At 34.4% G+C, this 27,612-nt stretch overlaps 2 protein-coding genes across 3 annotated transcripts in view; one reads left to right on the top strand and one right to left on the bottom strand.

Moving 5' to 3' along the window:
* Positions 1 to 27,612, top strand: part of LOC100022178 (WD repeat-containing protein 19) — a 99,812-nt gene that overhangs the window by 27,057 nt on the left and 45,143 nt on the right. For both annotated transcript variants that reach the window (XM_007496552.3, XM_007496553.3), the window contains 7 exons: positions 351 to 457; positions 2,381 to 2,503; positions 3,842 to 3,991; positions 16,191 to 16,338; positions 16,517 to 16,721; positions 17,654 to 17,813; positions 27,382 to 27,492. In XM_007496552.3, coding sequence (XP_007496614.1) covers positions 351 to 457; positions 2,381 to 2,503; positions 3,842 to 3,991; positions 16,191 to 16,338; positions 16,517 to 16,721; positions 17,654 to 17,813; positions 27,382 to 27,492 — 1,004 coding nt within the window. The remainder of the gene's footprint in view (positions 1 to 350; positions 458 to 2,380; positions 2,504 to 3,841; positions 3,992 to 16,190; positions 16,339 to 16,516; positions 16,722 to 17,653; positions 17,814 to 27,381; positions 27,493 to 27,612) is intronic.
* The window catches only part of RFC1 (replication factor C subunit 1), a 168,344-nt gene that overhangs the window by 1,289 nt on the left and 139,443 nt on the right, over positions 1 to 27,612 (bottom strand). The window contains exon 26 of the transcript XR_008912856.1: positions 1,966 to 2,053. The gene's annotated coding sequence lies outside the window, so the exon portion shown is untranslated. The remainder of the gene's footprint in view (positions 1 to 1,965; positions 2,054 to 27,612) is intronic.

The following is a 27,612-nucleotide window of genomic DNA, read 5'->3' on the forward strand; positions in this document are numbered from 1 at the left end:
ATATTTTTTTTCTTGAAATATTGGGACTTGACATCAGAAAAAAAAATTACATTCTATTCATTCACACACTTCCTCACTGAAGATTATATGTTATCAATCAATCATAGAGCATAACAGAGTATGATTCTACTCAAGTAGGAAATGGCATTAAGTTTTCACTAAGATATTCCCTAAGAAAAATAGTTAGAAGATGTTAGAGGTTTAGAAAAGTTTTGAAACATTGATAATTACATTTTACATTTTAATTTGTTACTTCCCTTACATTTTAATTAATTAATTAGTTTGAATTTTTTTTTGCAAAACTCATTACATATATCATCTGTATTTCAATGTTTTCTTATTTTCTACAGTTGTGAAAAAATTGAAAGATGTTGAATATCTGGGAACAGTAGCTAGTATGTGCCTCCACTCTGATTATGCTGCTGTACTTTTCGAAGGCAAAATACAGTTACATATGGTGAGTCTTGTTTTGAGAATCCAAAGACCTATAGAGATAAGATAAGTAGTAGAAGATGAATTGACTAAGGCCTAATAGTAAAGAATAGTTTTAGACCTTGAAGGGACCTTAAAGATTCAACTATCTACTCTTGTATATGAGGAAGCTGAAAATGAAACAAGTGGCTTGCCCAAGGATGCACAATAAACTCTCATGGTACCCTAATACCACCATATGTCCAAAGGGAGTGATTCAAGAACAGTTTCTCCAGGAACAGGGTCTCAGGTCCAGTCAGCAGATTCTTCTTCAGCCTCCAACTCGAACTCATAACTCCAGAAGAAGCCGAAGTCCCAGTTGAAATCCACTCAGGAAGTTGTAACTCCCTTTTAAAGACACTTTCTTTTGCATCACTTCCTGTGCCTTCCTCTAATTTTACATCTACCAATCACAGTTGAAGCTTTGCTTCAGACGGCCCATGAGGCAGTCAGTTTGATTCTGATTTGTCACCCACTATTGTGCACGTGGGTCACAGACCTTTCCCACTTAATGATTAAGTGGGATGTTTACACTTTTGGTGATTAGATAAAAAATGGGCACACTGTCAGTAAGGTGTTTACACTTTTTGTGATTAAATCTAAAAATGGACAGGGGAGTTAATTTAATTGTCACGATCAGGGGAGAGTTAATTAATTTCATTTTCACAATCAGGGGAGAGTTAAATTTAATCTTTGCAATGTAAAATATAAGTGGTACCCTCACCTAAAGGTAAGAAGGCTAGTCCTAGAGCTAGGAGAACATAGATTTGTATCCATCCTCTGACAAATGGCAGCTGTTTAAGCCCTAGTCAAGTTACTTAACTACACCATGTGCCTCAAGGAAACTCTCAAAAATTATGAGTTGTAGAGAAAGTGCTGCCCCATCCCCACCTGTGGTAGAGGGGGAGTGGTCGTTGTCCTACATAAAAAGTGCAATCTCCTTTCTTTTTGACATTCAGAGTCTTTCTCAACATGGATCCAAACTACTTTACAGCATGAGGATACATTATTTCCATTCACGCTCTGGTCCAGCCAAGGACACTGTGGTCTTCTTATTGTAACTCACACATGTCTCTCAATTTCCTGTCTCTATGCCTTTGTCCTCAAGCCTGGAAGTCACCTTTACCTTGTTTCCCTAAAAGTTCTGCTCAGGTGTCACCTGCATGAGACTTCTTCCAATGTCCCCTTAGCCCCTGCTCATCTTGGAATCATTATGAGAACAGAGATATTTTCATTTCTTTTATCTTCTTGTCTAACATAGTATCTGACACATAATAGAAGCATTTAGTCAATATTTGCTGACTGATCAGTTGATTGATTAATTGATCTGGGACAAATGACTAATCAAGGACAGCCAGATGCTATTTTAGTGTCACCTTTCTTATTTTGGATCTTAGCTTCCTTTTAACCAACTTTGTTATGTCTCTTTCTAGTCCTATGGTTCTTTTTCTTTGCAAAGGAAACAGAAGCCAAGTAATAAATGAGCTTTTTTACCTTCTTTCAGTCTTCACTTTTCTTCATCCTACCAATCAAAAACAATGGCCCTCTCCCTTCTTTGTTCTTCCTTTTCTATTCAGCATGGCTGTAAAGAAGAAAAAAACACTTTGGTTAGCCTTTGCTTCTCTAATTCTCAGTCGTAGTGCTTCTGACCCTATTTATATAGGACTATGCCGTGCTTATGCTTATGCTATGCTATGCTATGCTTTTTCATCCACCATTTCTTATCTTTGGATCCATGTTCTGTACATGCTTTTTGGCATCTAAATTAGTTAGCAGTCTCCTTATTCATCCATATCAATATCTTTAGAGAATTTAGTTGGATTCTAGCTAAGTAGATAAATGACCTTGGTGGGGATAGAAGAAAAAAATGAAGTACCTAACTCATAAATTGCTGTTATTAACATTTTAGATAGAAAGTGAAATTTTGGATGCTGAAGAAGAGCGGGAGACCCGACTTTTTCCAGAGGTAGACGACAAATGCCGAATTTTATGCCATGCTTTAACTGGAGATTTTCTGATTTATGGCACAGATGTATGTATTTTCATATTTTTTTTTACTTCTTTTGGTTGTAATATGTAGAAAATTGCTCATTCTAGCTAATTGAACTATTGTATTACCTCTTGATCAGATAGTATCATGTTGCACTCTACCTATTTTGACATTGAACTTATGAACTTAAGGTCAAATATAAATATGAAGATAATGTTCTTAATGTGTTTAAACATTTTTACTATTTTTTGTAGCTTTCTTATAGCATGAAAACATAATTTCTGCATATCTGAAATGGATTTAGACTTTACTAAATAGATAAAAGTGAAAACAATTTGGAAAATGAATAAAATGTAAAGGATCACTTTGTTATGACATTCTCCTGATCTTAATCTTTAAGAAAATCTATAGTAATCAAAATAATTAATAAAATGCTTTAGTTTTTAATTCTTTCTTGAAAAAGACTAGAAAATGTAACATTCAAAAAGATAAGAAAAGTGTCAAAATGCCATAAATACAAGAGAAGTTAAGTTCATTATTAAGTCATAAGAATTTCTTTCTTTAGAAAAATAGCAGAAAAAATGTTTTAAAATTTTCTCCTTACAGAATTTCTTTCCTAACTGGTAACTTTCCTTTGTTCCAATTTCTTACTACATTTTGAGAATGCTTTTATCCTGGCTTTTTTTGGTATTAGTCATACCTTTTTTTACATGAAGAAAAGTGTGAACCATACAATCATAATACTTATTTATCTAAAGCACCTTTCCTTTTTCAAAGCATTTTCATGTTTTTATCTCTATTTGATACTAAGAAGTACTCTGAGTAGAGAAGTTACAATCTTTTAAGTAAGATAGGTCACCTGCATTATAATCAGCAATTACATTAGGATTCCTCCCTTACTTCTGTACACCATGTCACATAAATTAATGATGTTTGGCTGAACTTTGAAAACAAAGGTAGCAACTGTGATTTGTTAATGAATCATTATTTGTGGTAATCCCATAATTGTCTAAATCTTATAATCTCTAATATTTTTCTGCTTATTTCATATTTGAAAATTTTACTAAATATACTTAACAATTAGGATCTAAAAGTATGTGCCTAATATCACTGATATAAAAATCAATTTCAAATGACTGTTTCCTCTAAGTAGAGGACGTAAAATGTGGCGATGCCAAGAATATATTTAGGAATATTAGAATTACCAAAGAATTGAATCACAAAATATTCATAGTTAACATAGGATCTGGATCTACTTGTTATTTTTACCATAAGTGACTAACTTCCATTTTGAATTAAATTCTTCTTTTAAAATATAAAATATTTGCTTTAAAAATAGAAAATGTCTCATAACATTTTCATGACTATAATTTTTTTTAGACTGGCGTTATTAGGTATTTCTTTATTGAAGATTGGCAATACGTGAATGAATATCGACATCCTGTTGGCGTGAAAAAAATTTTTCCTGATCCAAATGGGACCAAATTAGTTTTCATTGATGAAAAAAGTGAAGGATTTGTCTACTGTCCTGTAAGTTCATAAAATAATTTCAAATATTCTTTTCCCTTGAGTTCTTAAATTTTAATAAAGAAAAAATGAATATATAATTTCCTTTTAAAATAATTCAAGGGCTTTAGGATTTTAGGTCACTGTTATGTTTATAGTTGAACTATCATAATGGTTCCATATTGCATGTTATTTTCATACTTTAAAAAAAATTATCTATAATTTTTCATAGTTTTTTTTGTTTTCAAACTTTGTTAATGAAAAATAAACACTTACTATCTGTGCCAGACATTTTATCTGCCTGATATTTTGTCATTTTTTTCATATGTTTAGGTCACATTTTCCAACAAGATTTTCAGGTTTTTTGCAAGTAATGACTATGTTTGAGTCCCCTTTATTGCCTAGAATTGATCCTTGAACATAGCCAGCACTTAAATATTTGTTGATTACTGTTTTTATTGAATAATTCAAAAGTAACTAGATTTTTAAATTTTGTGTTAAAGATTTTTAAATGGCTTTTAATATATTATTTTTAAACTATGTATTACACTCATAGCATAAAATTTGCCACCAGAAAATGAATTTTGTTCAGCCATAGTTAATTCCCATCTAATATGGAAGTTATAATGTTCTTGGGTTGTGGACAAGTTCATGCTGATAAGAATCACAGGTATTTGAAGTATTTAAAGTGATTGCATTGTTTAGTACACATATTTTTTTTTATTATTTTGGATATTCAAGTACTTAAACACATTTTTCCTGCTCTTGGTTTCTGCTAAGGATCAAAAGGCACAAATTCTCTAAGCTTTCTGTTGGCTAGGCAGCAGTCTTGAAAAAATTGCCCCAGGCTTCATTCTACTTCACAGCAAAGAAATCTCATAGCAGTTAACTGACCTTTGCCATGACACCCCACTGGGATGAGGCATATTGTGTGAGGAGGGAAAAGCACTTAAGAATTGAATAGAAGCCTTTCTTGTGGATCCCAATCCTTTTTCTATACCTGGAGCTCACTTCTTCTTTTGTTATTCTTCTGTTCTTCAGAAATTGAGTGCTTTCATAACACCCCTGTAAGATTAAAATTAATATCCAAAAACTCCAAGTATTATATTTTATAAGATTTATTAATAATCCCTTGAAGTAGAGGAAATAAAAACAAAGGTAAAAGTCTGAGTAAAGAGAAGTTTTCCCAACCGTGTTAGCAGGAGAAGAGAGAGAGCCAAATTTTATCTCCAAAATGTAAGCATGTAATTTGAGAATGAAAGTGGGATGCTGAAAATTGGAGTCTTGGAGATCAGATTCTAATTATACACCCCCTATTGTAAGAGCTAAATTAGGAGTTTTAACAAAATAAGAGCAGCTTTTAATAATTTAACAATTTAGTTTAATTAAAAGAGAGATAGTAAAAGAATATAGTAAAATAAATATAGTAAAGGAGGGAAATATAAGAGGTAGAGAAAGAAAATTTCCTAATGTCTATATTACCTATAATTACTGCCTAAAACTACTATATCTACCTATAACTGCATATAACTACTGCTAATAACAACTCCCCCCCCCACAAAGTTCCAACCCAATCTTCCCAATTAAAACCAACCCAATCAGTGTTTAATTCAACCTCAATTAGACCTGTCAATGAAGACCAGCCACCTTCCAAAAAGCTCAAGAAAGGAAAAAAACCTAACAGCCCAAACCAAAAGCCTAAAAGCCCTCCTAGTAAGCTCAGGCCCACCTTTATATTCCAGCAACTAAACACCAACCACCAACTCACACCCAGCAGCCAATTTCTCCACAACTGTCAGCCCTGTCAGCAACTGACACACCAGACAAATAATGCTCATCCCTTTTAAAACCTTTTCTACCTCACTTCCTGTCTCTATAGTTCCTCCTTTATGTCTCTATGGTTTCTCCTGCTTATCTCTATGGTTTCTCCTTCCTGTCATTATGCTTTCTCCTTCTCCTTTCTCTTTCTTCTTCAAATTGTTCTCCAGTTGAAAGGAAACCCAAAAATGGTTTGAAAGTGTCTCTTCTTCCACAAAACAGGTTGAGATAGAGAAGCCTAAAGAAGTAGCTCCTTCCTCCTCAGCTCAGGACAAGAAGAGGCAGATGCACCTTCAAACTCTTTCCTCCTCAGCCCACTGCATTCCAGAACACACTCCAGGGTTCCTTCAGCCAAAGCTTAAACTCAGCTCTTTTAGAGACAATTTACAATTTTCTTAAACTTAACTTCTATTAAAATTTAACTCTCTATAATCTCATTCTTACATTCCTCCCTATGATCATTTAATAAAATTATTTGTTGAAGACAAATTTTTTCATATGATCACCTGTAAAATATGCTACCCAAAATAACAAACAGTCCTTATCCTAAACTTATCTATCTTCCCTACTCCTATACTCTACCTTACTCTAGGGACATAATGTAGGAAAAAGGGAATTACAATAAAGTTACATAGAACAAAATAAAAATGCAAACATTTACATTTTGCAAAAAAAAACAATAGTCAAAAATTCAAAATATTAAATGCAAGATAAGAAAATAAGAAAAAATTTTAATAAAAAATTTTTTCACAAACAGTTGTTACAAAGAATAAGCTGTCATACTAAGGCTAATACAGAAAAACAAACTTATCACAACAACCTAACAAAAATTGAAAAGAAAAAATTACAAAAAAAAACAATGTAACTTACACTTTTACAAAAAACAAAATCTATCTAACTATGCAAAAACTTGTGCAAAAAACTTATGCAAATTGTATGTGAAAAATCTTATTTGAACAATTCAAAACAAAAACTTTGTCAGTGCTAAAACCTTATCCTCGTATAGAAAACAAAATCTGTCTACAGAAAACTTGAAAATTGCATCTTCTATCCTAAGAAATCTAACTTTTTTAACATTTTAACTATGCACACATCTAATATACATGAAATTTGTACATATTTACAACTATACACAAATTATTTCTATACAAATGTACAAATATACACAGATTTTTAAAAAATTAAACTCTTGCAATATGTAACTATCCACAATCAAATATACAAAAATATGCAGATCCTGTACAAAGTTATGTGCAAAAATTTACAATATATACACTTTTATACACTTGCCTATTCTATGTATGTTATTTACAAATTATGTTACAGATTACATACAAGTATGTACAAATATATACATGTATTGTCACGAAGATAAATATCCTCCCTCTGACAATAATTAAAAACAAAATCTTTATAAAAGGCCTATATATATATTCTGATATTACCTAAGTGGAATGCCATAAAACTTTCCATTTAGATAAGACCTCGTGGAACTACCAAGTATAGTTATTATCCTTTCATTTCAAGTGATTTATATGTATTCATTTATCTACTTGAATACTTTCACTTCTTTATAATATTTCAACATTTGTGAGATATGTATCCTATATGTAAATGTGGCATTAACAAAATACCAGATATTCAGATTCTCCTCTTGTTGCCTGATGTCTCTTTCTTCTGTCTTCATACTTCTTGGTAGTACTATATGTAGTATTGTTTGTGACTATGTTGAAAACTGTGCAGTGTTAGAATGATGCATTATCTTACAATTTATGTCCATAATCCATTTCCCTTCTTCTGTGTTGGATTCTTGTGTAAGTCTGTTACCCTGTAAGTGTCTGGTCTGCTGTTCTCTCCTCTTTGATCTTGCTCTGCTTTTTTCTGTCTTCAGTCTTCTTCTCTTGGAATCTCCTCTTCCCAATCTTTTTTGCCTGCTGACTTGTTGCCTGTTGAAAAATCTCTCAGTTATCTCTATTTCTTCTCCTTCTTCTGGAATTCTTTCTCCTTCTCCTCCCCCTGGAATTTGTTTAACACAAAAGCAATGGAACCATGATTCTTTTTTTAAGACTTTTATTGCTGAAGGTGAGACTAAAATACTATGAAAGGGCCAATCCATGTGTGTTCTGTGGCTGATGTTTTGCCAAAAATTTTGATGTAAACCAAATCACCTTGCTTTATGTTGTGAAGTGAATAGTCCAAAGGACCAGTCTGAACCAGAATTCTCATGTCTTGTAACTCTCTAAGTCTCGCTTACAATGCAATTATGTAGAATGTAATTTGCATGTCTCCTCCTAACATAGAAACAAAAGCAGTTTTGCAAGTTTTTGCTTGCAAAGGTGGATGTCCATAGAGTAGCTCATAATTTGAAATATGTATGTCAGCCCTCAGTCTAGTTCTTATATAGAATAATGCTAAAGGTGGCCATTTGAGATATGTCCTAGTACAAAGTTTCCCTATCATCGTTTTGATTTCCCTGTTCAGACATTCTACTTGCCCCTAGCTCTGTGTATAGTATGGCACATGATATTTGGCTGTAATTCCTAAATTCTCATACACTTATTTTAAAATCATGTCCTTGAAATGGGAACCTTTGTCCGAGTCAAGTTTAATTGGGACCCCAAATCTTGAAATAATTTCCCTCAATAAGATCTTAACTACAAAGACTAATATATTTTTACTAAATGGAAATGTTTCTGGCCACCATGTCAATTTATCCATCCATACTAGACAAAACTTATATTTTCCTGCTTTTGGCATGCTGATAAAGTCTACCTGGAGATTGTTGAATGAACTGTAAGCTAATGGCCTCCTACCAAAACCTTTTTTCTTAAAGATATCCTGATTGAATTTCTGACAGGTAGAACAACTTGAACAGATTTCATTAACATTTATGCTCACCCCTGGGGCAATCCACAACCTTTTGATTGTATTTTTAATGGCTTGTGCCCTAAAATGACCTTTGTTATGTATACTCTGGCATGTATGATTATAAAAAGCTTTTGTGAGAATTGGCTTTCCTGTAAAAGATACCCAGATTCCATTTTCTTTCCTAGCTCCAAAATCTTGTTTCCACTTATGAACCTCAGAGTCCAGATATACTTTTTCAAGATCTGTTGACTCAGTGATTCATAATGCAAGCTGGAACATTCTGGGCTGCATATACAGCTGTTAAATCCGCATAATGATTTCCATAGGAGACTAGATCTCTACCCAGGGCAATGACCTTTACAATGAATGACTGCCAACTCCTTTGGTTTTTGGATAGCTGATAGCAAATCTGTGATCATCCCTGCATGAGCAACCTTCTACCACTATTTGTTATCAATCCTCTCTGCTTCCAGAACGTTCTGGTTGCATGACATATTCTGAACGTATATCAGGAGTCTATATAGATATTTGCTCTCTTGTTCTTGGCTAATATACAAGCATGTTTTAAAGTTATTAACTCTGCCCCTTGAGCACTCATATTCATGGACAATGAAGCATACCATAGAGTCTCAAACTGAATTACTATCACTGTTCCCATGAAACATTTACCATTTTGCATGAATGAAGAACCATCAGTGAAAAGCACAAGATCAAGATTATGAAGTGGTGTGTCTTTTAAATCTTGTCTTGGCTGTTCTGCTAATTGCACAACTGTAGTGCAATTGTGCAAAGGCTCGCCATTGCTATAGATATATTTCTGAGGGTATATATTGATTGATTCTTTAGATGACTAATGGATCAAGTTTTTGCCTACCCTCCTCCCTTTACCTCCCACTTCAGAAGTCTTCAACTTCCCCTCCCCCTTTCCCTTAAACCTTCTAAGTCACTCAGGGTGGACTATGATGCTTTGGGGAAAAATACTCTTTTATCTTCTTTAACTCAAAGTAAGGGTTTATTTGGGGAAGACAGGAAAGGATGGAAGATAAGGTAAGAGGGATAGGTTTCCCTATTCTCTACAAGGAGCCTTGGTTTGGAGGATATTGGGGAAATGGCAGTTCTGTCACAACTGTGACACAGAGTCAGTCAGAGAGATAGGAGGACAACAGTCTTTCTTCTTCTCTGTCAATTAGCCAAATAAGAATCAGAGATACAAATTAGCTCTTCAGGCTATGCCACCACCATCAGTTGCACCAAAAGCCAAAAACTTAGTCCACCAAGTCTCTCAGCCCAGTTCAGAATGGCTTGGCTCCAACTGTCTTTCCTGGTAACATTCCGATGGAATCTTCATTTTGATTGACAGATTACGTCCTTTGCATGCATGTATATTCTCTCTTTTACACCATTGATTGGAAGATCAGGTAGTAGTGTTGCTGGATTTAAAATACTTTTTAAAAACATGTTTAAAAAACATCTTTTGAGTTGTATGTGTTCATTCCCCAAAATAATTATTTCAAATTTGGCTATATGTTGTTCTGAGAATGCCTCAGTGCAAAATTTTAGCATAAGGGCTTCTATCTGGTGAGAGCAAAAAACTGTGAGTGGACAACTGAGAATTAGATCTGCAGATTTCTGCACAAACAATGCAGCAGCTGCTACTCCACATAAACATGGAGCAATCCCAACTGCAATTGGATCAAATTGGCCACTGTAGTAAGCTTTTGGATGATAATTTGGTCCTAAAGTCTGAGCTAAGACTCCCAAAGCCACTCCTTTCCTTTCATTAACAAATAGTATAGGGGGCAGCTAGGTAGCTCAATAGATTGAGAGCCAGGCCTAGAGACGGGAGGTCCTAGGTTCAAATCTGGCCTCAGACACTTCCCAGCTGCGTGACCCTGGGCAAGTCACTTGACCCCCATTGCCTAGCCCTTACCACTCTTCTGCCTTGGAACCAATACTGTGTATTGGCTTCAAGACAGAAGGTAAGGGATTAAAAAAAATAGTATAAAGGACTTATTGTAATCTGGGATCCCAAGGGCTGGAGCAGAAAGAATAGCTTCCTTAAGCTTTGTAATTGCCTGCAGATGTTCTGCCTTGAGTTTGAGTGGTTCTGAGACTGCATCCCAAGTCAAGATTGTCAGTAACTTGGTAAGTTCACTGTACCCAGGTATTCATTGGCAACAGAATCCTGTCATACCAAGTATAGCCTTGAGTTGCCTCTTTGTTTTGGGGGCACTAAACTTTTGGATATCAGCTATACGCTTTTGGGAAACACTTCTGGATCCCTTAGACAGTATAAACCCTAGATACCCAACTCTTGGTAGGCACACTGAAGCTTTGCTTTGGAGATCTTATGACTGCTTTTATTCAACTCACGCAAAAGAAATTTACTGTCTCTCAAACACACTTTTGAATTTGGAGAAGCTAGAAGAATGTCATCTACAAAGTGCACTCGGTTATTGTCTTTAAAACGAATACCCTTAGGTCTTTATTTAGGATTTGTGAAAAATGGGAGGGACTTTTGCAAAATCCTTATGGCAGATGAGTCCAACAGTAAGAATTTCCCTGCCAGATAAAAGCAAAAATATTTTATGAGTCTTTGTGTATAGGGATGGAAAAGAAAGTGAAACATAAGTCTACCATTGTGAAGTACCTTGCATTGCTAGGTATGGAGGAGATAATCATAACCAAGCCTGGGACAATTGGTTGGGATTTTACAGCATAATCACTGATTGCTCTTAAATCTTGTACAAATCTGTAGCAAGTATGCCCATTTTCATCGAATTTTGGTTTTTTAACTGGGAGTGTAGGGGCATTGAATTCTGATATACAAGGTACAATAATTCCTTGCTGCAACAATGATTCTATAACTGGTCTTATGCCCTCTATTGCCTCTTTACTTAAGGGGTACTATGCAATACAAGGTGGGGGACCTCTTTTGGTAATCACCCTAACAGGAGTTGCTGATTTAAGTAAACCAACATCTGTAGAAAAACAAGCCCATATGTAAAGATTAAAATTTTGGTGAGACTGAGGCAGGTAGAAATTAGTTTCTCTCTGCAAGGAGTATTATATTTTTATGAGGTTTATTAAAGGTTAAGGATTAAAGAAAATACAGAATAAGAAAGCACATGCCTAGGCCAGAGAGGCCTAGACAGGATAACCTCACATCATGGAAGAGACATGTCTGCTGCAAAACAGAAGTCCAAAAGAGGCCGAGCCTATTCACAACCAGGTTTAAATATCCCATCTCACTCTCAGCCCAGGTGAGAATTCAGTGATATTACAAAGCATTCTGGGGAAGTGGAGCAAGGAATTCTGGGGATTAAAGTCCTGGATTCGAGTTTATTTTTTACACATAGTTGTTCTGGAATATTGTGTGGAATAGAATAAACAGTACCTCTTTCTCCCTCTGCCTCAACTATGTCTAAAAATAACATGGGAAAATTTTTCAGGGATTCCTCTAGAAGTTGTAAAGATATGTATCCAATAGGTGTGCATTGTATGGTAGCTCTTAATTTGCAAAGAATTCCCGCCAAGTAAATTCATTGGTGAACTTGGTATTAGGAGAAAGGAATGTTCCACACTTAAAGGACTCAGTGATACCATTTTAGGTGGTAGTTTTTTTACCCTCTGTGGTCTTCTGGTTACCCCCACTACTTCCATATTTCCTACAGAATTGCACTCCCTAGGGGATGTTTGCAAAACAGATTTACTAGCCCCTGTATCAACCAAATAATCAAATTTGCTCCCCTACTTTCAGTGATACATGGGGTTCTGTGCTATTTGGTGGAGAATGTGTAACTATAGTAGGTGCCAAAAAAGAACGATCAGAAAACTGCATCTCTAATTCCTGTCCATCACATTCCACTTCCCCATTTTCTTCTGCAACACTATTTTGCCAGGGTTCAACACTCCTATCACTTTGCCAGGATTTATCTCTTTCAAAACACCTTCCATCAGTTTAGTTTGTTCTACATTGTTCACACTTAACATTTCAGTATGTACATATTCTATCCCACAATCTTCATCTTGCATTTCTATAACTGTACTGCCCTGATCACACCTTCATAATGCATTAGCTCCTTTTTGCAGATCATGTTTCTGAACATTGTCCCCTGCCACCTGAGAGTAGTTAGGATGCACTCCTGCCTTCTTACATTGTGTGCAATTCTTATTCTTACATTGTGTGCACAATATTCTTACATTGTGTCCGAGTCAGGGGCTTGTTGTGAACCATGGCAACATCCATGATTACCGCAGATATTATAGTCTTGTCTTTGATATGCATTGCTACCCCCATTTAAGCCATTGTTAAACCTGTTGCTATGACCATAAGAATTCTTTCTAAAGTTATTGTAATTGTTAAATGAGCTACCTAGTTTCCCCTAAAAGTTTGTCCAGAGAATTGTCCCCTGAACCAACACTCCCTCATTATGTGGCCAGTTTTGTTACATAAATAGCACCTTCACGGATTCTGTCTATTTGGTCTAGGATTAAAATAATTTTTAGGTTGTCTATAAGATCTCAAAGCTGCATTTGTTTTCACTTGTTGGATTTCAATATCTTTGAGCTTCTGTTGTATTTCCTTTAATTGTTTAGTCAGGTTGTCAATTATGTTGTTTTTATCATCAGATTGTCTGTCCTTCTCATCTTGGTAAATATAATTAGCTGTCCAATGCCATAGTGCCATAGTGAACCAATTAGGGCAATTGCTCCTAAAAAAAATCCTTACAAATGGGCATGCATTTTTTATAAATTGAAGGTGTGTGTGAATGATATTTTCCTCCTTCAATAAGTCCATCCCAAGCCATTTCTCCCCAGAGTCTATATTCCTATCCAAAAAACTAGATGGTGTCTCCCCTGCCTCTTCCCTCAGTCTCTCAAATTTAGACCATGTGCCAGGATGCTTGGAATTGACTTTCATTGTTTCCAAAATAGACTCTCTAGCTTGGCACAAATGTCTACATACCTCCACAGAATCCATTTCTAATTGTGGGTCAGTTTGTGGCCAGGGTGTCAGTGCAGGATTATTGTTAGTCTGTTCAATAATTTGTTGCTTCTCACATTTTGTTAAAACCTCATCTGTCAGTATTTCAAAGTAATTACAGTTCAGATCAAAAATATTAATGACCCTTTTAAACTCTCAAACCATTTGAATAGGTTCATCCTCAAATTTAGGAATTCTCCTCTTAAGGACTTCCAAGTCAGCTTATGTAAATTGCTTATGTGTTCTAATATGCAGTCTGGGGACATGTAAAGGATATCCCTTAATGGGGCATATGTGCAGGAGAGGTTTCCAAAGCTTTGGTTTCCAGCTAAGGCTTAGTAGGTTATGCCTTGGTTAATTCTAGGTACTGAGCCTCCATTTGGTCAAGCTTAGTCTCTCTCATTCCATATATCTAATCAGTTGGCAAATATTGTGTTTTTTAGACTCTGCTCACATCGATAATACCTTAGCCTCTTAAATGGCCTTTTTGCCTTATGTTTCTCACCATTCCAAACTATCCTAAATACTGATGGCAGAGTAATTTTCCTTAAGCCCAGATTTGACCTGGTGACTTCACTACTCAGTAGACTACAGTGGCTTCCTATGGGGAATTTATGAAGATCCAATAGTTACCCTGAGCCCCTCTGCAGATTTCTTTATTTGTATAATCCATTTGTTAAGAGAAGAAAGGAAAGAGGATTTTGTGAGACTGAACTCCCTCCCTTGTTGAAGGAAGTAGTCAAAAAGAGTCAGCTACTGCTGTTTTCATTCTAACCTCCTAGGAGGAGGCTGGGCAAGCTGCCACAGTTCTGGTCTTCAATCCTATAGAAAAGGAAAAAGTTTTCATGACACAGAGAAGCATCATAGAATCATAGACTTAAAGCCAGAAAAGGCCTTAGAGATCATCTGGGCAAACCTCTTCATTCAACGGATGAGACACTAAAACCAAGAGGTGGAAACCTTCCCAGGATCTACAGGTCTGATGCTACAGTGAACTAGGAATCGAGCTCCAGGCCTCTGGCTCTCAATGCCTCGTGTTTCCACTGAGCCCCACTGCCTCCTCACACCTGTCCTGGCTCTCAATTGGTGTTATGAGAAAACAGCCCAGCCAGAAAAGTATTTGTGTCTGCCTATACTGTGGATCCAGATGGCTTCAGAAAGGCAACAGGTTTCATAATCCATCCATTTCCCCTCCTAGCTGACTCTAGAAACCTTAAGGCAGCATAATATAATGGAAATGCTGGAAGGGTCAGTCCTAAGAGATCATGTAGACAAACCTCTTCTTTTCACAGATAAGAGAGACAGATTCTAAAAAGTGAAATAAGTTGTCCAAGGCCAAATAGAGTTAATATGGTAGAATCTAGATCAATACGCAGGTCCTCTGACTCTCTGTTCAGTGCTTTATGTTCTTTATTGAACTACTTTCTTAACTGTTTGATTGAACTACATAAAAGTAATTATAATTATGTTAACTTATTGAACTGCTTAACATTTATGCTTAATTACCCTGTAGTATATATATAACCATTATACATTTATTAAGTATGTCACATTAAATTTGTCATAAGTTTTATTTTTATTACATTAAACTATTCATGTATGCTGTCTTTACACTTTGTTGCCCATGTAACCTACTTAAAGGAAATGGTTTCTGTTGCTTGCATGATAATTTATAACCTCTCAGGCCACTACTGTGTGCAGTCATTCTGTTTACTTGCCTGTATGCTTTCAGATATGGATTCACTCAATCTGCTTCTATCTATTGTGCTTGTAGGAAGTAGGTCTGATGATGGCTTTCTTTGCTGCCTAAGATAAGGAAGAACTCTTCTCTCCTCTGCACTGTTGGGAATATGAGCTGTCAGAGCAGCCATTCCATTGCTTTATTAATTCTTCTGCCAGCAGAGCAACCTCTAGTGTGCCTCTCTGCAAATTTTATTATGTTTAAAACTTATTTGGAAGATGATGCCCCCACGGGAATGAGCCAGAGGAAGAAGTTTCTTTATACATGCTACACTCAAATTGGGCAAAAGTCCACTGTGCCTTCTGAACTGTAAGGCATTATGTCAATTTCCTTGTTAAATCTTATTTCCATTCAAGGATACTCTATATATCTATTAGAATGCATTATCAAACCGATTTTGAAACAAACATTCCAAACATTTAAATCAAATTAATTCACATCAATTTATTTTTATTTTTTTTCTAAACAGAGTATTAACATTTTGAAAAATTTTAAGATCCAAAATTGTCATTCTTGGCTTAGAAGCTATTATTTTTAGTATTAAGCTTCATTGGTATATATCTCATACTATTTCCCTCCAGTTTGCTAGAATTATTGGGTTTTATCTTGATAAATATTTTCATATACTACATTCCAGCAGATAGATGTCAAATAAGCATGTAAAAAGAAACTTTCCCTCTATTTCCCTGGTGTTTTAAGTTGAATGTGAGTTTAGGGGAACAGCATTGGGGTAGAACTGCAAAAACCCTTCTGCCAAGCTTAATGATAATTAAGTATATGAGGTAATTTAATAAAGCTTTTTTTTGTAGGTTAATGATATCACCTATGAAATTCCAAATTTCTCACCAACTATTAAAAGTGTTCTTTGGGAAAACTGGCCATTGGATAAAGGCATATTTATTGCCTATGATGATGACAAGGTGTATACATTTGTCTTTCATAAGGATACTATACAAGGTACCTAATTATCTTTTTTATAGATTTGTTAATAGGATTTCTTTTGGTGACTAAATTAAACCAGAATAATTTCTTTGTGCTATTTATGCCCATATTTGCTGTCAGCTTTGCCAGATGTATTCTAAAAATGTTACAAATAAGAAAAAAAATCTTTTTTTTAATTGTTTTTATAATCCAGGTTCCAAGGTAATTTTGGCAGGTGGTACCAAAGTTCCATTTTCTCATAAACCATTGCTATTATATAATGGAGAACTAACATGTCAGACACAGAGTGGAAAAACCAACAATATCTACCTTAACACCCACAACTTCCTTGGCACTTTTAAAGATCCTGAGCCTAATGAGCTGAAACAAATGCTAACACTGGCTTTAATGCTAAAAAGGTAGGATTTTAAATAGATAAATGTATATGCACACAATTTTTGAACTTTTCATTTTCTTTTGTAGTAATTTAGATCAAATCACATTCTAGTTATAATTTCCAAGATTAAAATTTTTAAGTTTTAATATGAAAATTTAATATAAATATCTCAGCCCAATCTAATGAACAATTTATTGTATAGTTGTATTTGATATAGCAAAATTCTAATATGAGAAAAAATTATATAATTCAATTGTTACACAGAAATTTGATCAGTATCATTAATTTTTATATGTGTATTAATCAATATTAATTGAGCTGTCTAATTAAGTATCAAATTAACATAATTAATTAGACACAGTGATCATTTTCTCAGAATGGTATAGAAATGTCTATTCTTATCTGTCAAAGGCAGATTAAATTAAAAATTTAGATTAAAAGTGGAAAATAGGATTAACTGTTAAGAATCTGAATATAGTTTTTTATTTGATTACTCATAAAGCAATAGATTTTTCCCAGAAGAAAACATGATCTTAAAGAAGAATGTGAAGACTGAGAAATATTATTTTAAAAGGAAAATGGTTTATATTACTAGAGCAAGCTCTAAAAAGAGAAGCACAGATTAAGAAAAACTTGGGAAAAAATTAATCTTATATTTAGAAGGCATTTTTATCAGATTTGGGTAGGGGCTTTTAACTTTTTTTGTGTTATAACCCCCTTGATAGTTTGGTGAAACATATCAATTCCTAAAAATAATGTTTGTTGACTATGTCCATAATTTAAGGAAATACTAAATTTCAATTAGAAGTTGGTGAAAATACAGATGTAATTTTTTTCCATTCATTTATGGACTTCCTGAAATCTATCCATAAAGGACTTGTGTGTCCATCAATCCTAAGTTAAGAACTTCTGATCTATGGCATAATTTTAAGTCAGTTTGTCTTTGTATTATAGGTTTTCTGATGCATGGGAATTGTGCAAAATCCTCAATGATCAAGATACTTGGAATGAACTTGCCAGAGCCTGCCTACATCACATGGAGGTGGAGTTTGCAATCCGGGTTTATCGTACAATTGGAAATGTTGGAATGGTGATGTCTCTAGAAAAAATTAAGGTAAAATATAAAAAGATAGGTCAGGATTTCAGTGAAATTGCCAAAATAATTTAAACACTTATTTTAGGTATTTCCTTTTTCTATTACTGTGTATTTGTATAGAAAAAAAAATATTTTCATTTTTTTGTGTTCCCTCAAAAGATGTGTTTTTATTTAATAACTCAATTTTGATCATATTATTATACCATTTCATATTTGGATTACTTAATTTGCATAGATTCATTTTTTAAATTCTTTAACTCTTGAATTAAAAAAACCCAGAAACCTGTTTAATTATTTCCAAGTTTAGATATGTATTTAGATATGGTTGTTCCTGTTTGATTTTCTGAACTGACTCCCCAATTTAAATAAGATAAATTTTAATAGGAATAAAATATGTAACATATTGGCAGTTTCCATGAAATAGACTGAGCAATCCCACAACTACAAACTCTGTGTGACTCAAGTATAACTATCCAGAATGCCAGTGTAAATCATACTCACTTCAGTAATGTTATTTTTTTAAGTAAAAATTCAATCAGAAAAACATAAATATTGCAATCATAGCCACATCAATGGAAATATTATGTCAAGGGAATCTAGGATTCCTCTCTAATTTGCACTGTTTAGACGTCACATGAGGTGTATTGTACTCAATCCCAATTACCATAGTTTAAGTTATACAGAAACTGGAAGAACAACCAAATACTAGGAATGTTTAAAGTGGAGAAGAGAAGATAAAGAGAAATGATAGCTGTCTTCAAATGTTCATATATTTTGTGGAAGGATTATTAGTTGGCTATTAACTGGGAATAATGGAAATTACTAGGACTGAAATTTCAGCTCGATAAAAGAATGAATTTCTGAACAAATAGAACTCTGAAAATTAAATGTTTGGTATAATGAAGTGGGGAATTCCTTATCACTGGTGATGTGAAAGCCAGAGAGGCCTAAGTGACTAATCTTTAGGGATAGTATATAAAGCATTCTTGCCAAGTAAATGGACTCAGTGACCCTTAAGGACTCTCATAGATTCATAATTATGGATCTATGAAACTGATAACAAAAGAGAAATTTTTTAAAGAGCAAATAATAGTGAGAGGGGCAGCATGGAAATTGGTCAGGGTGGTCATGTAATAACTTAGCAAATCAGTCACCTTGGCTATGGGGAAGTTAAAAGAAGGGATTACACTAACTATATAAATAAAATAAAAGGTTTATTTAACTAAAAGGGGGACATGGAAGGGAATCAGGGAATACCTTTTAATTCCACCACAATTATGAAAACCCTATACTTTCTAAAATAATCTTAACCTAACTAATTAAAGGAGTAATTAAAGTTAGAGGAATTTGTAGGGGCAAAGACAACAGGGCCCGAAGAAATCTGACAACCAAGAGTCCTTCTTTGATCCAGACAGTAGTCTAAAGATGAAGAGTACTCTCAGGGTTCAGGAGGGAATAAGGATTAACACACATACACACACACTGTCCACCAGTGTGGACTCACTCAACCACTCCTCAACCACTCCTTCCAGATGATCCAGTTTCCTGGCTGCTAGCGAAAACAGCTTCTCTCTCCTCCAGAGTCCACCAACTCTCTCTAGCAACTGCCTCTGTGTCCAGTCCCAGTCCTGGGAGTTCTGAGTGGAATATTGGTCTGCAGAGTCGCATGCTGTCAGCTTTCCCTGTTATGCCCTACTCGAAATCCCTTACTACAGTTCCCCCTTTGCACAAAGCGAAAATCATATTGAAAGCATGATTTTGGCATTTGTGCACTTAACAAACTTACATATTCCTTAAACTAAAGTTTCTATCCAAAATAATAAACAACCTATACTCAACTATCTTATCCTATCTAATACTCTCCTATTCTAGAGATTTAATCAAGGAAAGGAAAAAAGGTAAAGTATACAATGAACAATTACAAAGTTCAAAATACAGATCAAACATATGCAAAAACAAAACAAGCAAATAACATCAAAATCAAAAGATAAACACAAATACATGCAAAACATTAAAATCATAAAATACTACTCTTTTCAACTAATACAGAAAATTTTGCTACTATTGCAATGCATAAACCTCAAACTTAGAGAAAATCTTTGAAAAAATACACTAAACACAACATTACATTAGTCTAAAAAAATTAAACCAAATCATCAAACTTACTTATGCAAAATACATTTAACAATAGATAAAATTAAACATAAGTGATCTGTTTATATAAGTTTTATATATATACATACACATAATACATACAATATGTACATGTATGCTATATACACATAACTATGCTTCATATCTACATGTGTATTGCATATATACATGTGCACATATTATAATACAATTAATTTTACATTTCTAACTATAATATACACTGTTTACATATATTTACATGTGTATTTACATTTTTGTGTGATATGAGATGTTATGTCATATGTACTATGTAATGTATGTTGTTATATATGTTGTGATGTATTTTGTACTATAAATCAGTATCTTACCTTATCTTATAAATCTTAAACTTTAATCTATCTAACTAAAGCCCTAGCTTAATGAAATCTTCTAAAACTAATCTCACCTTCCTATACTACTACTATTCTAAACTAAGTAGCCAATTATTTGTTGTTAGTAACTACTTTATAAATAACTATAATATTGTTAGCATCTAACTATACATTTCTTCACTAATTCAACTAGTGATTCAATGAACCCAAACTATGTTTATGTTTTTCTGCATATGTTTTTATGTTGTTATGCATGCTATGTTATATTGTTTTGTTAGTGTTATGTCAGTGTTACTATTGTGTTATTGTTGTGTTACTGTTGCATGCAATATACTTACCAAAACTTCAAATTATTCCTTCTCTTCTCAACTTGTTTGAAGAATTTTTCCTCTCCAGAATCCATGGTAGTAAAACGTGTTTGTGAATGCTTATGTGAATATATGTTATGTTATATTACAATACCCAAATTCCTTAAAAACCACTGATCTACTCCACTAATCACTTGATCCTTTTCATTGAAAATTCCTTCAAAGTCTTTATCTGCTTAATATTTATAAGTACTTCAGTCTTTTTACAATGTCCATCAATTTTCTGAATCCTCCTCTTCATTTGCAATGTCCTCTTCCATCCAAATGTCCACTTGGCCTTGTACGTAGGTAAAACAAAGCTATGGGAAGAATCTCTGGCTATTTTAGATGAATCTCAGCACAAATTTTCCCCACCACAGTCTTGATTTCCCTATTCACATGCTCTTCTTGACCTGAACTTTGTGGATGGTAAGGAACATGATATTTAGGTGTTATTCCTAGATTCTCATAGACTCTTTTCAGGATATCTTAAGTGTGAAATGAGATCCTTTGTTAGAATCTATGATAAGTAGTACACCAAACTTAGGAACAATTTTCTTTAAGTAACACTTTCACCACAAAGCTAGCTGTATTAGTATTAGATGGAAAACTTTCAGGCCACTTGGTTAATCTATCCACAATTACAAGACAAAACGTTTATCTTCCAGGTTTTGGCATGCTGATATAATCTATTTGCAAACTCTCAATTGGACAATATGCCAAAGGTCTACCACCCAAACCTTTCTTTCTGAATGCACCTTGATTGAATTTTTGGCAAACAGAACAACTTGTACAGATCTTATTTGCAACAGTATTTATTCCTGGTGCTACCCATTGCCTTTTTTACTGCCTTACTACAGCTTGAGTACCAAAATAACCTTTTTGTGTGAATGGCTTCATACAAACAGATATACAAATCTTTTGCTAACAGCAGTTTTCCAGTGTCTGCAACCCATATTCCATGTTCTTTCCTCGCTCCAAATTTCTCCTTCCACTTCTGAATTTCTGAGTCTAAATAAGCTCTTTCTAAATCATCAGACTCAAGAGTTGACAAATTCATTACATACACTGGAGCATTCCAGGCTGAAAATTTAGCAGTTATATCAGCTCTTTGATTTCCTTTAGAAACTGAATCTCTGCCACAAGTATGACTTCTACAGTGGATCACCACTAGATATTTAGGTTTTTGGATAGCATCTAACAACTCAACAACTTATTTCTGCATGTGCAATTGGTTTTCCCAGTGCAGTAACAAAAACCTCATTGTTTGCATATCTTCCCTGTTGCATGACATACAGAAAATGCATAACAAGAGTCTAAAAATATTAACATTTTTATCATCAGCTAGAAGACATGCTTGCTTCAATGCTACTAACTCTGCTCCTTGAGTACTAAGGTTACTAGGTAATGAGCCATACCACACTGTCTCAAATTCTGTGACCACTGCAGCACCAGTACATCAAATTCCATTACACAAATATGAAGAACCATCTGTGAATAATACCGAGTCCATAGGAGTATCTTTCAAATCCATCCTAGGCATATCCACTAGAGCTACTACTTCTACACATTCATGTAATAGTTCACCATTCTTTGGCAAATAGGGAAGAAGCATAGCTGGGTTTAATACACTACACCTCCTCAACTGGATGTTCTCACTACCCAGGAGAATAATTTCATACTTGGAAATTTGTTGATCTGAATAAGCTTGAGTATGAAATTTCCTCATTAGTGCTTCTATTTGATGTGAACAATACAGTCAATGGACATCCCAAAACTAAATCTGCTGACTTCTGGACTAACACTGCAGCAGCTACTACACCCCTTAGATAAGGAACTATACCAGCAGCTATTGGATCAGGTTGACAACTATAATATCCAATTGGATGATAATTTTGTCCTAAAGTCTGTGTCAGTACTCCAGGAGGCAATACCTTTAGTTTCACTAACAAATAGTTGGAATGGTTTTGTATAGTCTGGGAGACCCAAAGCTAAAGCAGATAAAATGACTTCTTTAAGATTGTTTAAGGCTTGCAGATGTTCAGGCTTTAGTTTCAGAGGTTCTGGTTCTGTATTCCTGGTTAAATATGTTAGACATTTTGTTAGTTCACTATATCCGGGTATCCATTGTCTACAGAAACCAGTTGTTCCAAGAACAGCTCTGAGTTTCTTTTTGGTCTTGGGAGCATTCAGTTTCTGGATATCTGCTATTATTTTCTGTGTGATACTTCTGGAACCCTCTGATAACATAAAACCAAGATATTGCATTCAAGGCAAAACCCATTATAATTTTGCCTTGGAGATCTTTAATGCTCATGCTTATATAATTCTAACAAAAGAATATTGCTATCTCTTAGACAAACTTTAGCATTTGGGGATGCAAGAAGAATATCATCTACAAAATGCACCAATTTACTTTCTTTGAATGTTATAGTTTTTAGATTTCTATTCAGAATTGGTGAAAATTGTCTCAGTGAATTGGTAAAACCCTGGGGCAAACAAGTCCAGGTCCACTGGGTTTTTTCCCAAGTAAAAGCAAAGATCTTTTGAAAATCCTCATGAATTGGAATTGAGAAAAAAAGCTGAGCATAAATCTACCACCGTGAAATACCTTGCCTGACTTGGGATGTAAGAAATTTTAGCAGCTGGACTTGGTACAACAGGATGGGATTACAAAATCATTGACTGCTCTTAAATCCTGTATAAAATGATATACAACTTTGCCATTATGATCTAACTTTGACTTTTTGATTGGAAGAATAGGGGTATTATATTCTGAGAAGCAAAGTATTATGATCCCTTGTTGCATTGGGGATTCAGTGATTGGTCTTATACCCTCAATTGCTGCTTTAGTCAGGGGATATTGAGGTACACAAGGAACTGGTCCTTCCTTAGTCCTCACCCTTACCAGAGTAGCTGATTTCAATAGACTTACATATGTGGAAGACTTTTTCCAAAGATCTTCAGGGATATCCTCAGGTATTGGATAGATTGAATCTAAGTCACCCTCTGTACTGACTGAATCTAAGAATAGCAATGGAAAAGTTTTCAGAGATTCTTCTGGCAGATGTAACGAGATATCACCAGTATAAGTACATTGGATTGTTGCCCTTAATTTACATAATAAATCTCTATCTAAAAGATTCATTTGACAGTCTGGCATACACAGAAATGGATGTTCCACAGATAATGGACCTAAATAATCATTTTTGGTTGTAATTTTGCTACTCTCTGTGGTTTACCAGTAGCTCCTATTACTTTCATTGTGCCAACAACTCTACAGTTCTTAGGAAAACTTTGCAAAACTGATTTATTGGCTCCAAGGTCAACCAGAAGATCATAAATTTGATCTCCAATAGTTACAGACATATATGGTTCTGTACTATTAGGTGGTTGAAATGTTTCCAACACTGGTGAAAGCACAGTAGCATCAGTACAAATCTCAGTCATTTCCTGTCCATCCAAATTTACATCTGCTTGAACTGCATGATATTCCCAGGATTTCACATCTTTAACACCATCATCAGCTTTTTCAGTACTCTCATTGGTCTTTATAATCTCTACCTTGGTATCATTGTTCACATTTACAATCACAATATCTTTATCCGATTTACCTTCTTCACTAGTTTCCATTATTTCACAATCATTAGAATTTTCCACTAATTTTCCATTATAATTTTCTTTTTCCTCACAATTATTAACATTAATTTTATTATCCTTTGTTTCAATCATATTATTTATAAATTCATTAACCTTATCTCCATTTTCCCTTGATACTTTAAAAACTTTAGAACTCCTGGGTATACCTTCATAATGAACATGCCCCTTTGTTCTGATCACCCTTATGCTCATTCACTACTTGACTGTATTTGGGTCTTGCTCCTGATTTAACCCACTCTTGCATAGTGTTCAAATCAGGTGCTTGAGCTCCCTAACAGTAAATATTTTCGCAATTGTTTACATCATTTTTCCTTTGATAATTATTATTCCAATTATTATAATTATTCTGTCTAATATATCCACCATTCCTATTTGTCTAGAAAATTGTCCTCTAAACCTACATTCCCTAACAAAATGTCCAACACAATTACACAAGAAACATTTCTGAGGTCCAGATCTCCTTTCTCTTAACTTATATTAGTTGCTTGGTTGCATAGATCTTAGAGCTGCCACTACTTTTGTTTCCTTTATTTCACTATCTCTTGCTTTATTTTCTGCATCCCTCAATTTCTTTTTCAAATCCTCTATTACATCCTCTATCTTCATATTTATCATTATTGTCCATACACACATAAGTTGCCTTTCTCCTTAATTCTTCTAGACCCATCTCTTCCCAGTCAGGGAAATTATTTCTAAAGAATAATTTAATCTGAGGGCATGCATTTTTTACAAATATCCTCTTAATGTGTGCAATTGTGTCTTCTAACACATCTAGGCCTAAGAATATTTCAGCTGCTTCTTTGATTCTCTCAAGGAAATTTGTAGATGTCTCATTTAATTTCTGTTTAATATTCTCAAATTTAGACCAAGCATTAGGGCGTTTAGTGTGGCTCTTCATCACATCCATAATTGACCTTCTGACTTGTTTCATCATTTCATAATCATGGGATAAATTCATATCCAAACCTTGAAAATCTCGTGGCCATGGGGTCAATAATGGATCATCCCCTGTTTCTTCTATGAAATTGTTTCTTTCCCTTTTAGTTAATAACTCTTTCATTAATAAATAAAAATCACCATAATCAGGGTCAAAGATATCTATTTCCCTTTGAAATTCTCTTACTACCTTATTAGGTTCTTCTGAATAATTCGGAGTCCTATGAATAATCATTTCCAAATCATCAGGTATAAATAATTTGTGATTTTTGACTTTATATATCTCCTCTTGGATCACAACAAGGATATCTCTTAAAGGGAACAGTGATGCTTGATTTTTATTGCATTCTGCCTCTTCCCGTTCCAATCTAGACAATTTTTTAATTTTCCCATCATTATTTTCCTTATTAATATCATTATCTTTTAAATCATTCACAATATCATTGGTTAAAATCATCCTCCCTTTCATACATAACTCCATTGCCTCTATTTTTTCTTTCATTATCATAATTCATCTCAGAATCCTTTGTTATCCATAACACAATAGGTCTCAATCTATAGCCAACATCAAAAAACACAAATTTACATTTATACAATACAAATGAACATATATAAATCAATGGTACATAGGCTAACATGGATCTTATAGTTAATGCCATCACAGATTCCATCCACTCATATCCTAAAAGCATATAGCAACACTGGGGAAATAGGTTAAAAATTCCATAAGGAATATATAGGAAACAGTCCCATAGAAATAAGAATACAACACTGGCCATGTTCCCTGACATGATATTAATAGTGTATATAAAGTTACTATATGACACAGAATATGTTCTATTATTATCCACTTTGATTAATATTAATAAACACCAAAGAACAGAACAAAAAATCAATTAAAAAATTAGCCAAAAAAAAAAACACAAAATGGCTTCTTAGCATATGTGCTAGTAGCCTTTAAACTTTTAAATCCCCCTCAGAGTCCAGCAAGAGTCAGAGTTCCGTGTCAATCAGGGCAAGCACTCTGGAAGCAACCAAGTGCTAAAGTGGGTCAATGGAATGTTCCCAGAGTCCAACTATCAACTTAGAAATCTCCCTGCTTTACCCTGGCCAAAGTCAAATTTTTGTGGGTTATGACTCGCCAACTGCTATGGGGAGGTTAAAAGAAGGAATCACATTAACTGTATAAATAAAATAAAAGGTTTGTTTAACTAAAAGGGGAAAATGGAAGGGAAGTAATGTTAGCCTTACTTCTAACCCCAACACAAACATGAAAATCCTATACTTTCTAAAATTATCTTAACCTAACTAATTAAAGGAGTAATTAAAGTTAGAGAGGAATTTGTAGGGACAAGGACAACAGGGCCCAAAGAAATCTCACAATCAAGAGACCTTCTTTGATCCAGACAGCAGTCTCAAGATGAAGAGTCCTCTCAAGGTTCAGGAGGGGATGAGGATTCACACACACACACACACACACACACACACACACACACACACACACACACACACTGTTCACCAGTGTGGGGTAATCACTCACTCAGCCACTCCTTCCAGATGATCCAATTTTCTGGCTGCTAGAGAAAACAGCTTCTCTCTCCTCCAGAGTCCACCAGCTCTCTCTACAGTGACTGCCTGTGTCCAGTCCCAGTCCTGGGAGTTCTGAGTGGAATATTGGTCTGCAGGGTCTCATGCTGTCAGCTTGCACTGTTATGCCCTGCTAGAAATCCTTTACTATACCTCTAAATTAAGAGTACTTTCGAGTGCAGTCTGATATGAAGTTTCATCAATTTCATTAGAGATTTTGGCTATGGAAGGGTTTAGTCTAAAGTAAACCAAATCTAATTACTTGGGCAAGATTCTAAAATAATAACATGATAATGGTTTGACCTTCAGGGATTTGTGTTACTGCCAATAAGTAATCTAACACCAGAGATTTAAATCGTATTTTCCCAAAATATCAAGACAATTTTGATCTTAGGGTTGGATGAATGAAATCTTATCCTTTTGCCAAAGGCTTCCCTAATTTCTGTGTTCATGAATTCCTAGAACCACTGCAACCACACCAGCACAGGCTCATAGAAAATTAAATCCATGCAATATTTGTAATTTATAATTTTAAAATGCTTATATTTTCAGGGAATAGAAGATCACAATCTTTTAGCAGGACATCTTGCCATGTTTACAAATGATTTCAGTTTGGCTCAGGATCTTTATTTGTCATCTATTTATCCCACTGCTGCATTGGAGGTACCTATTGAACTGCCTACATTCTTGTATTAACTCTGTTTTTGTTTGTTTAAAATAATTTATTTTTTTAAAACCTTAGAGCAAAATTGACTCTTAACTAATACTTTGATATTTCTTTGG

The sequence above is a fragment of the Monodelphis domestica genome, chromosome 6 (genome assembly GCF_027887165.1).
Source record: "Monodelphis domestica isolate mMonDom1 chromosome 6, mMonDom1.pri, whole genome shotgun sequence".
NCBI classification, from domain to species: domain Eukaryota; kingdom Metazoa; phylum Chordata; class Mammalia; order Didelphimorphia; family Didelphidae; genus Monodelphis; species Monodelphis domestica.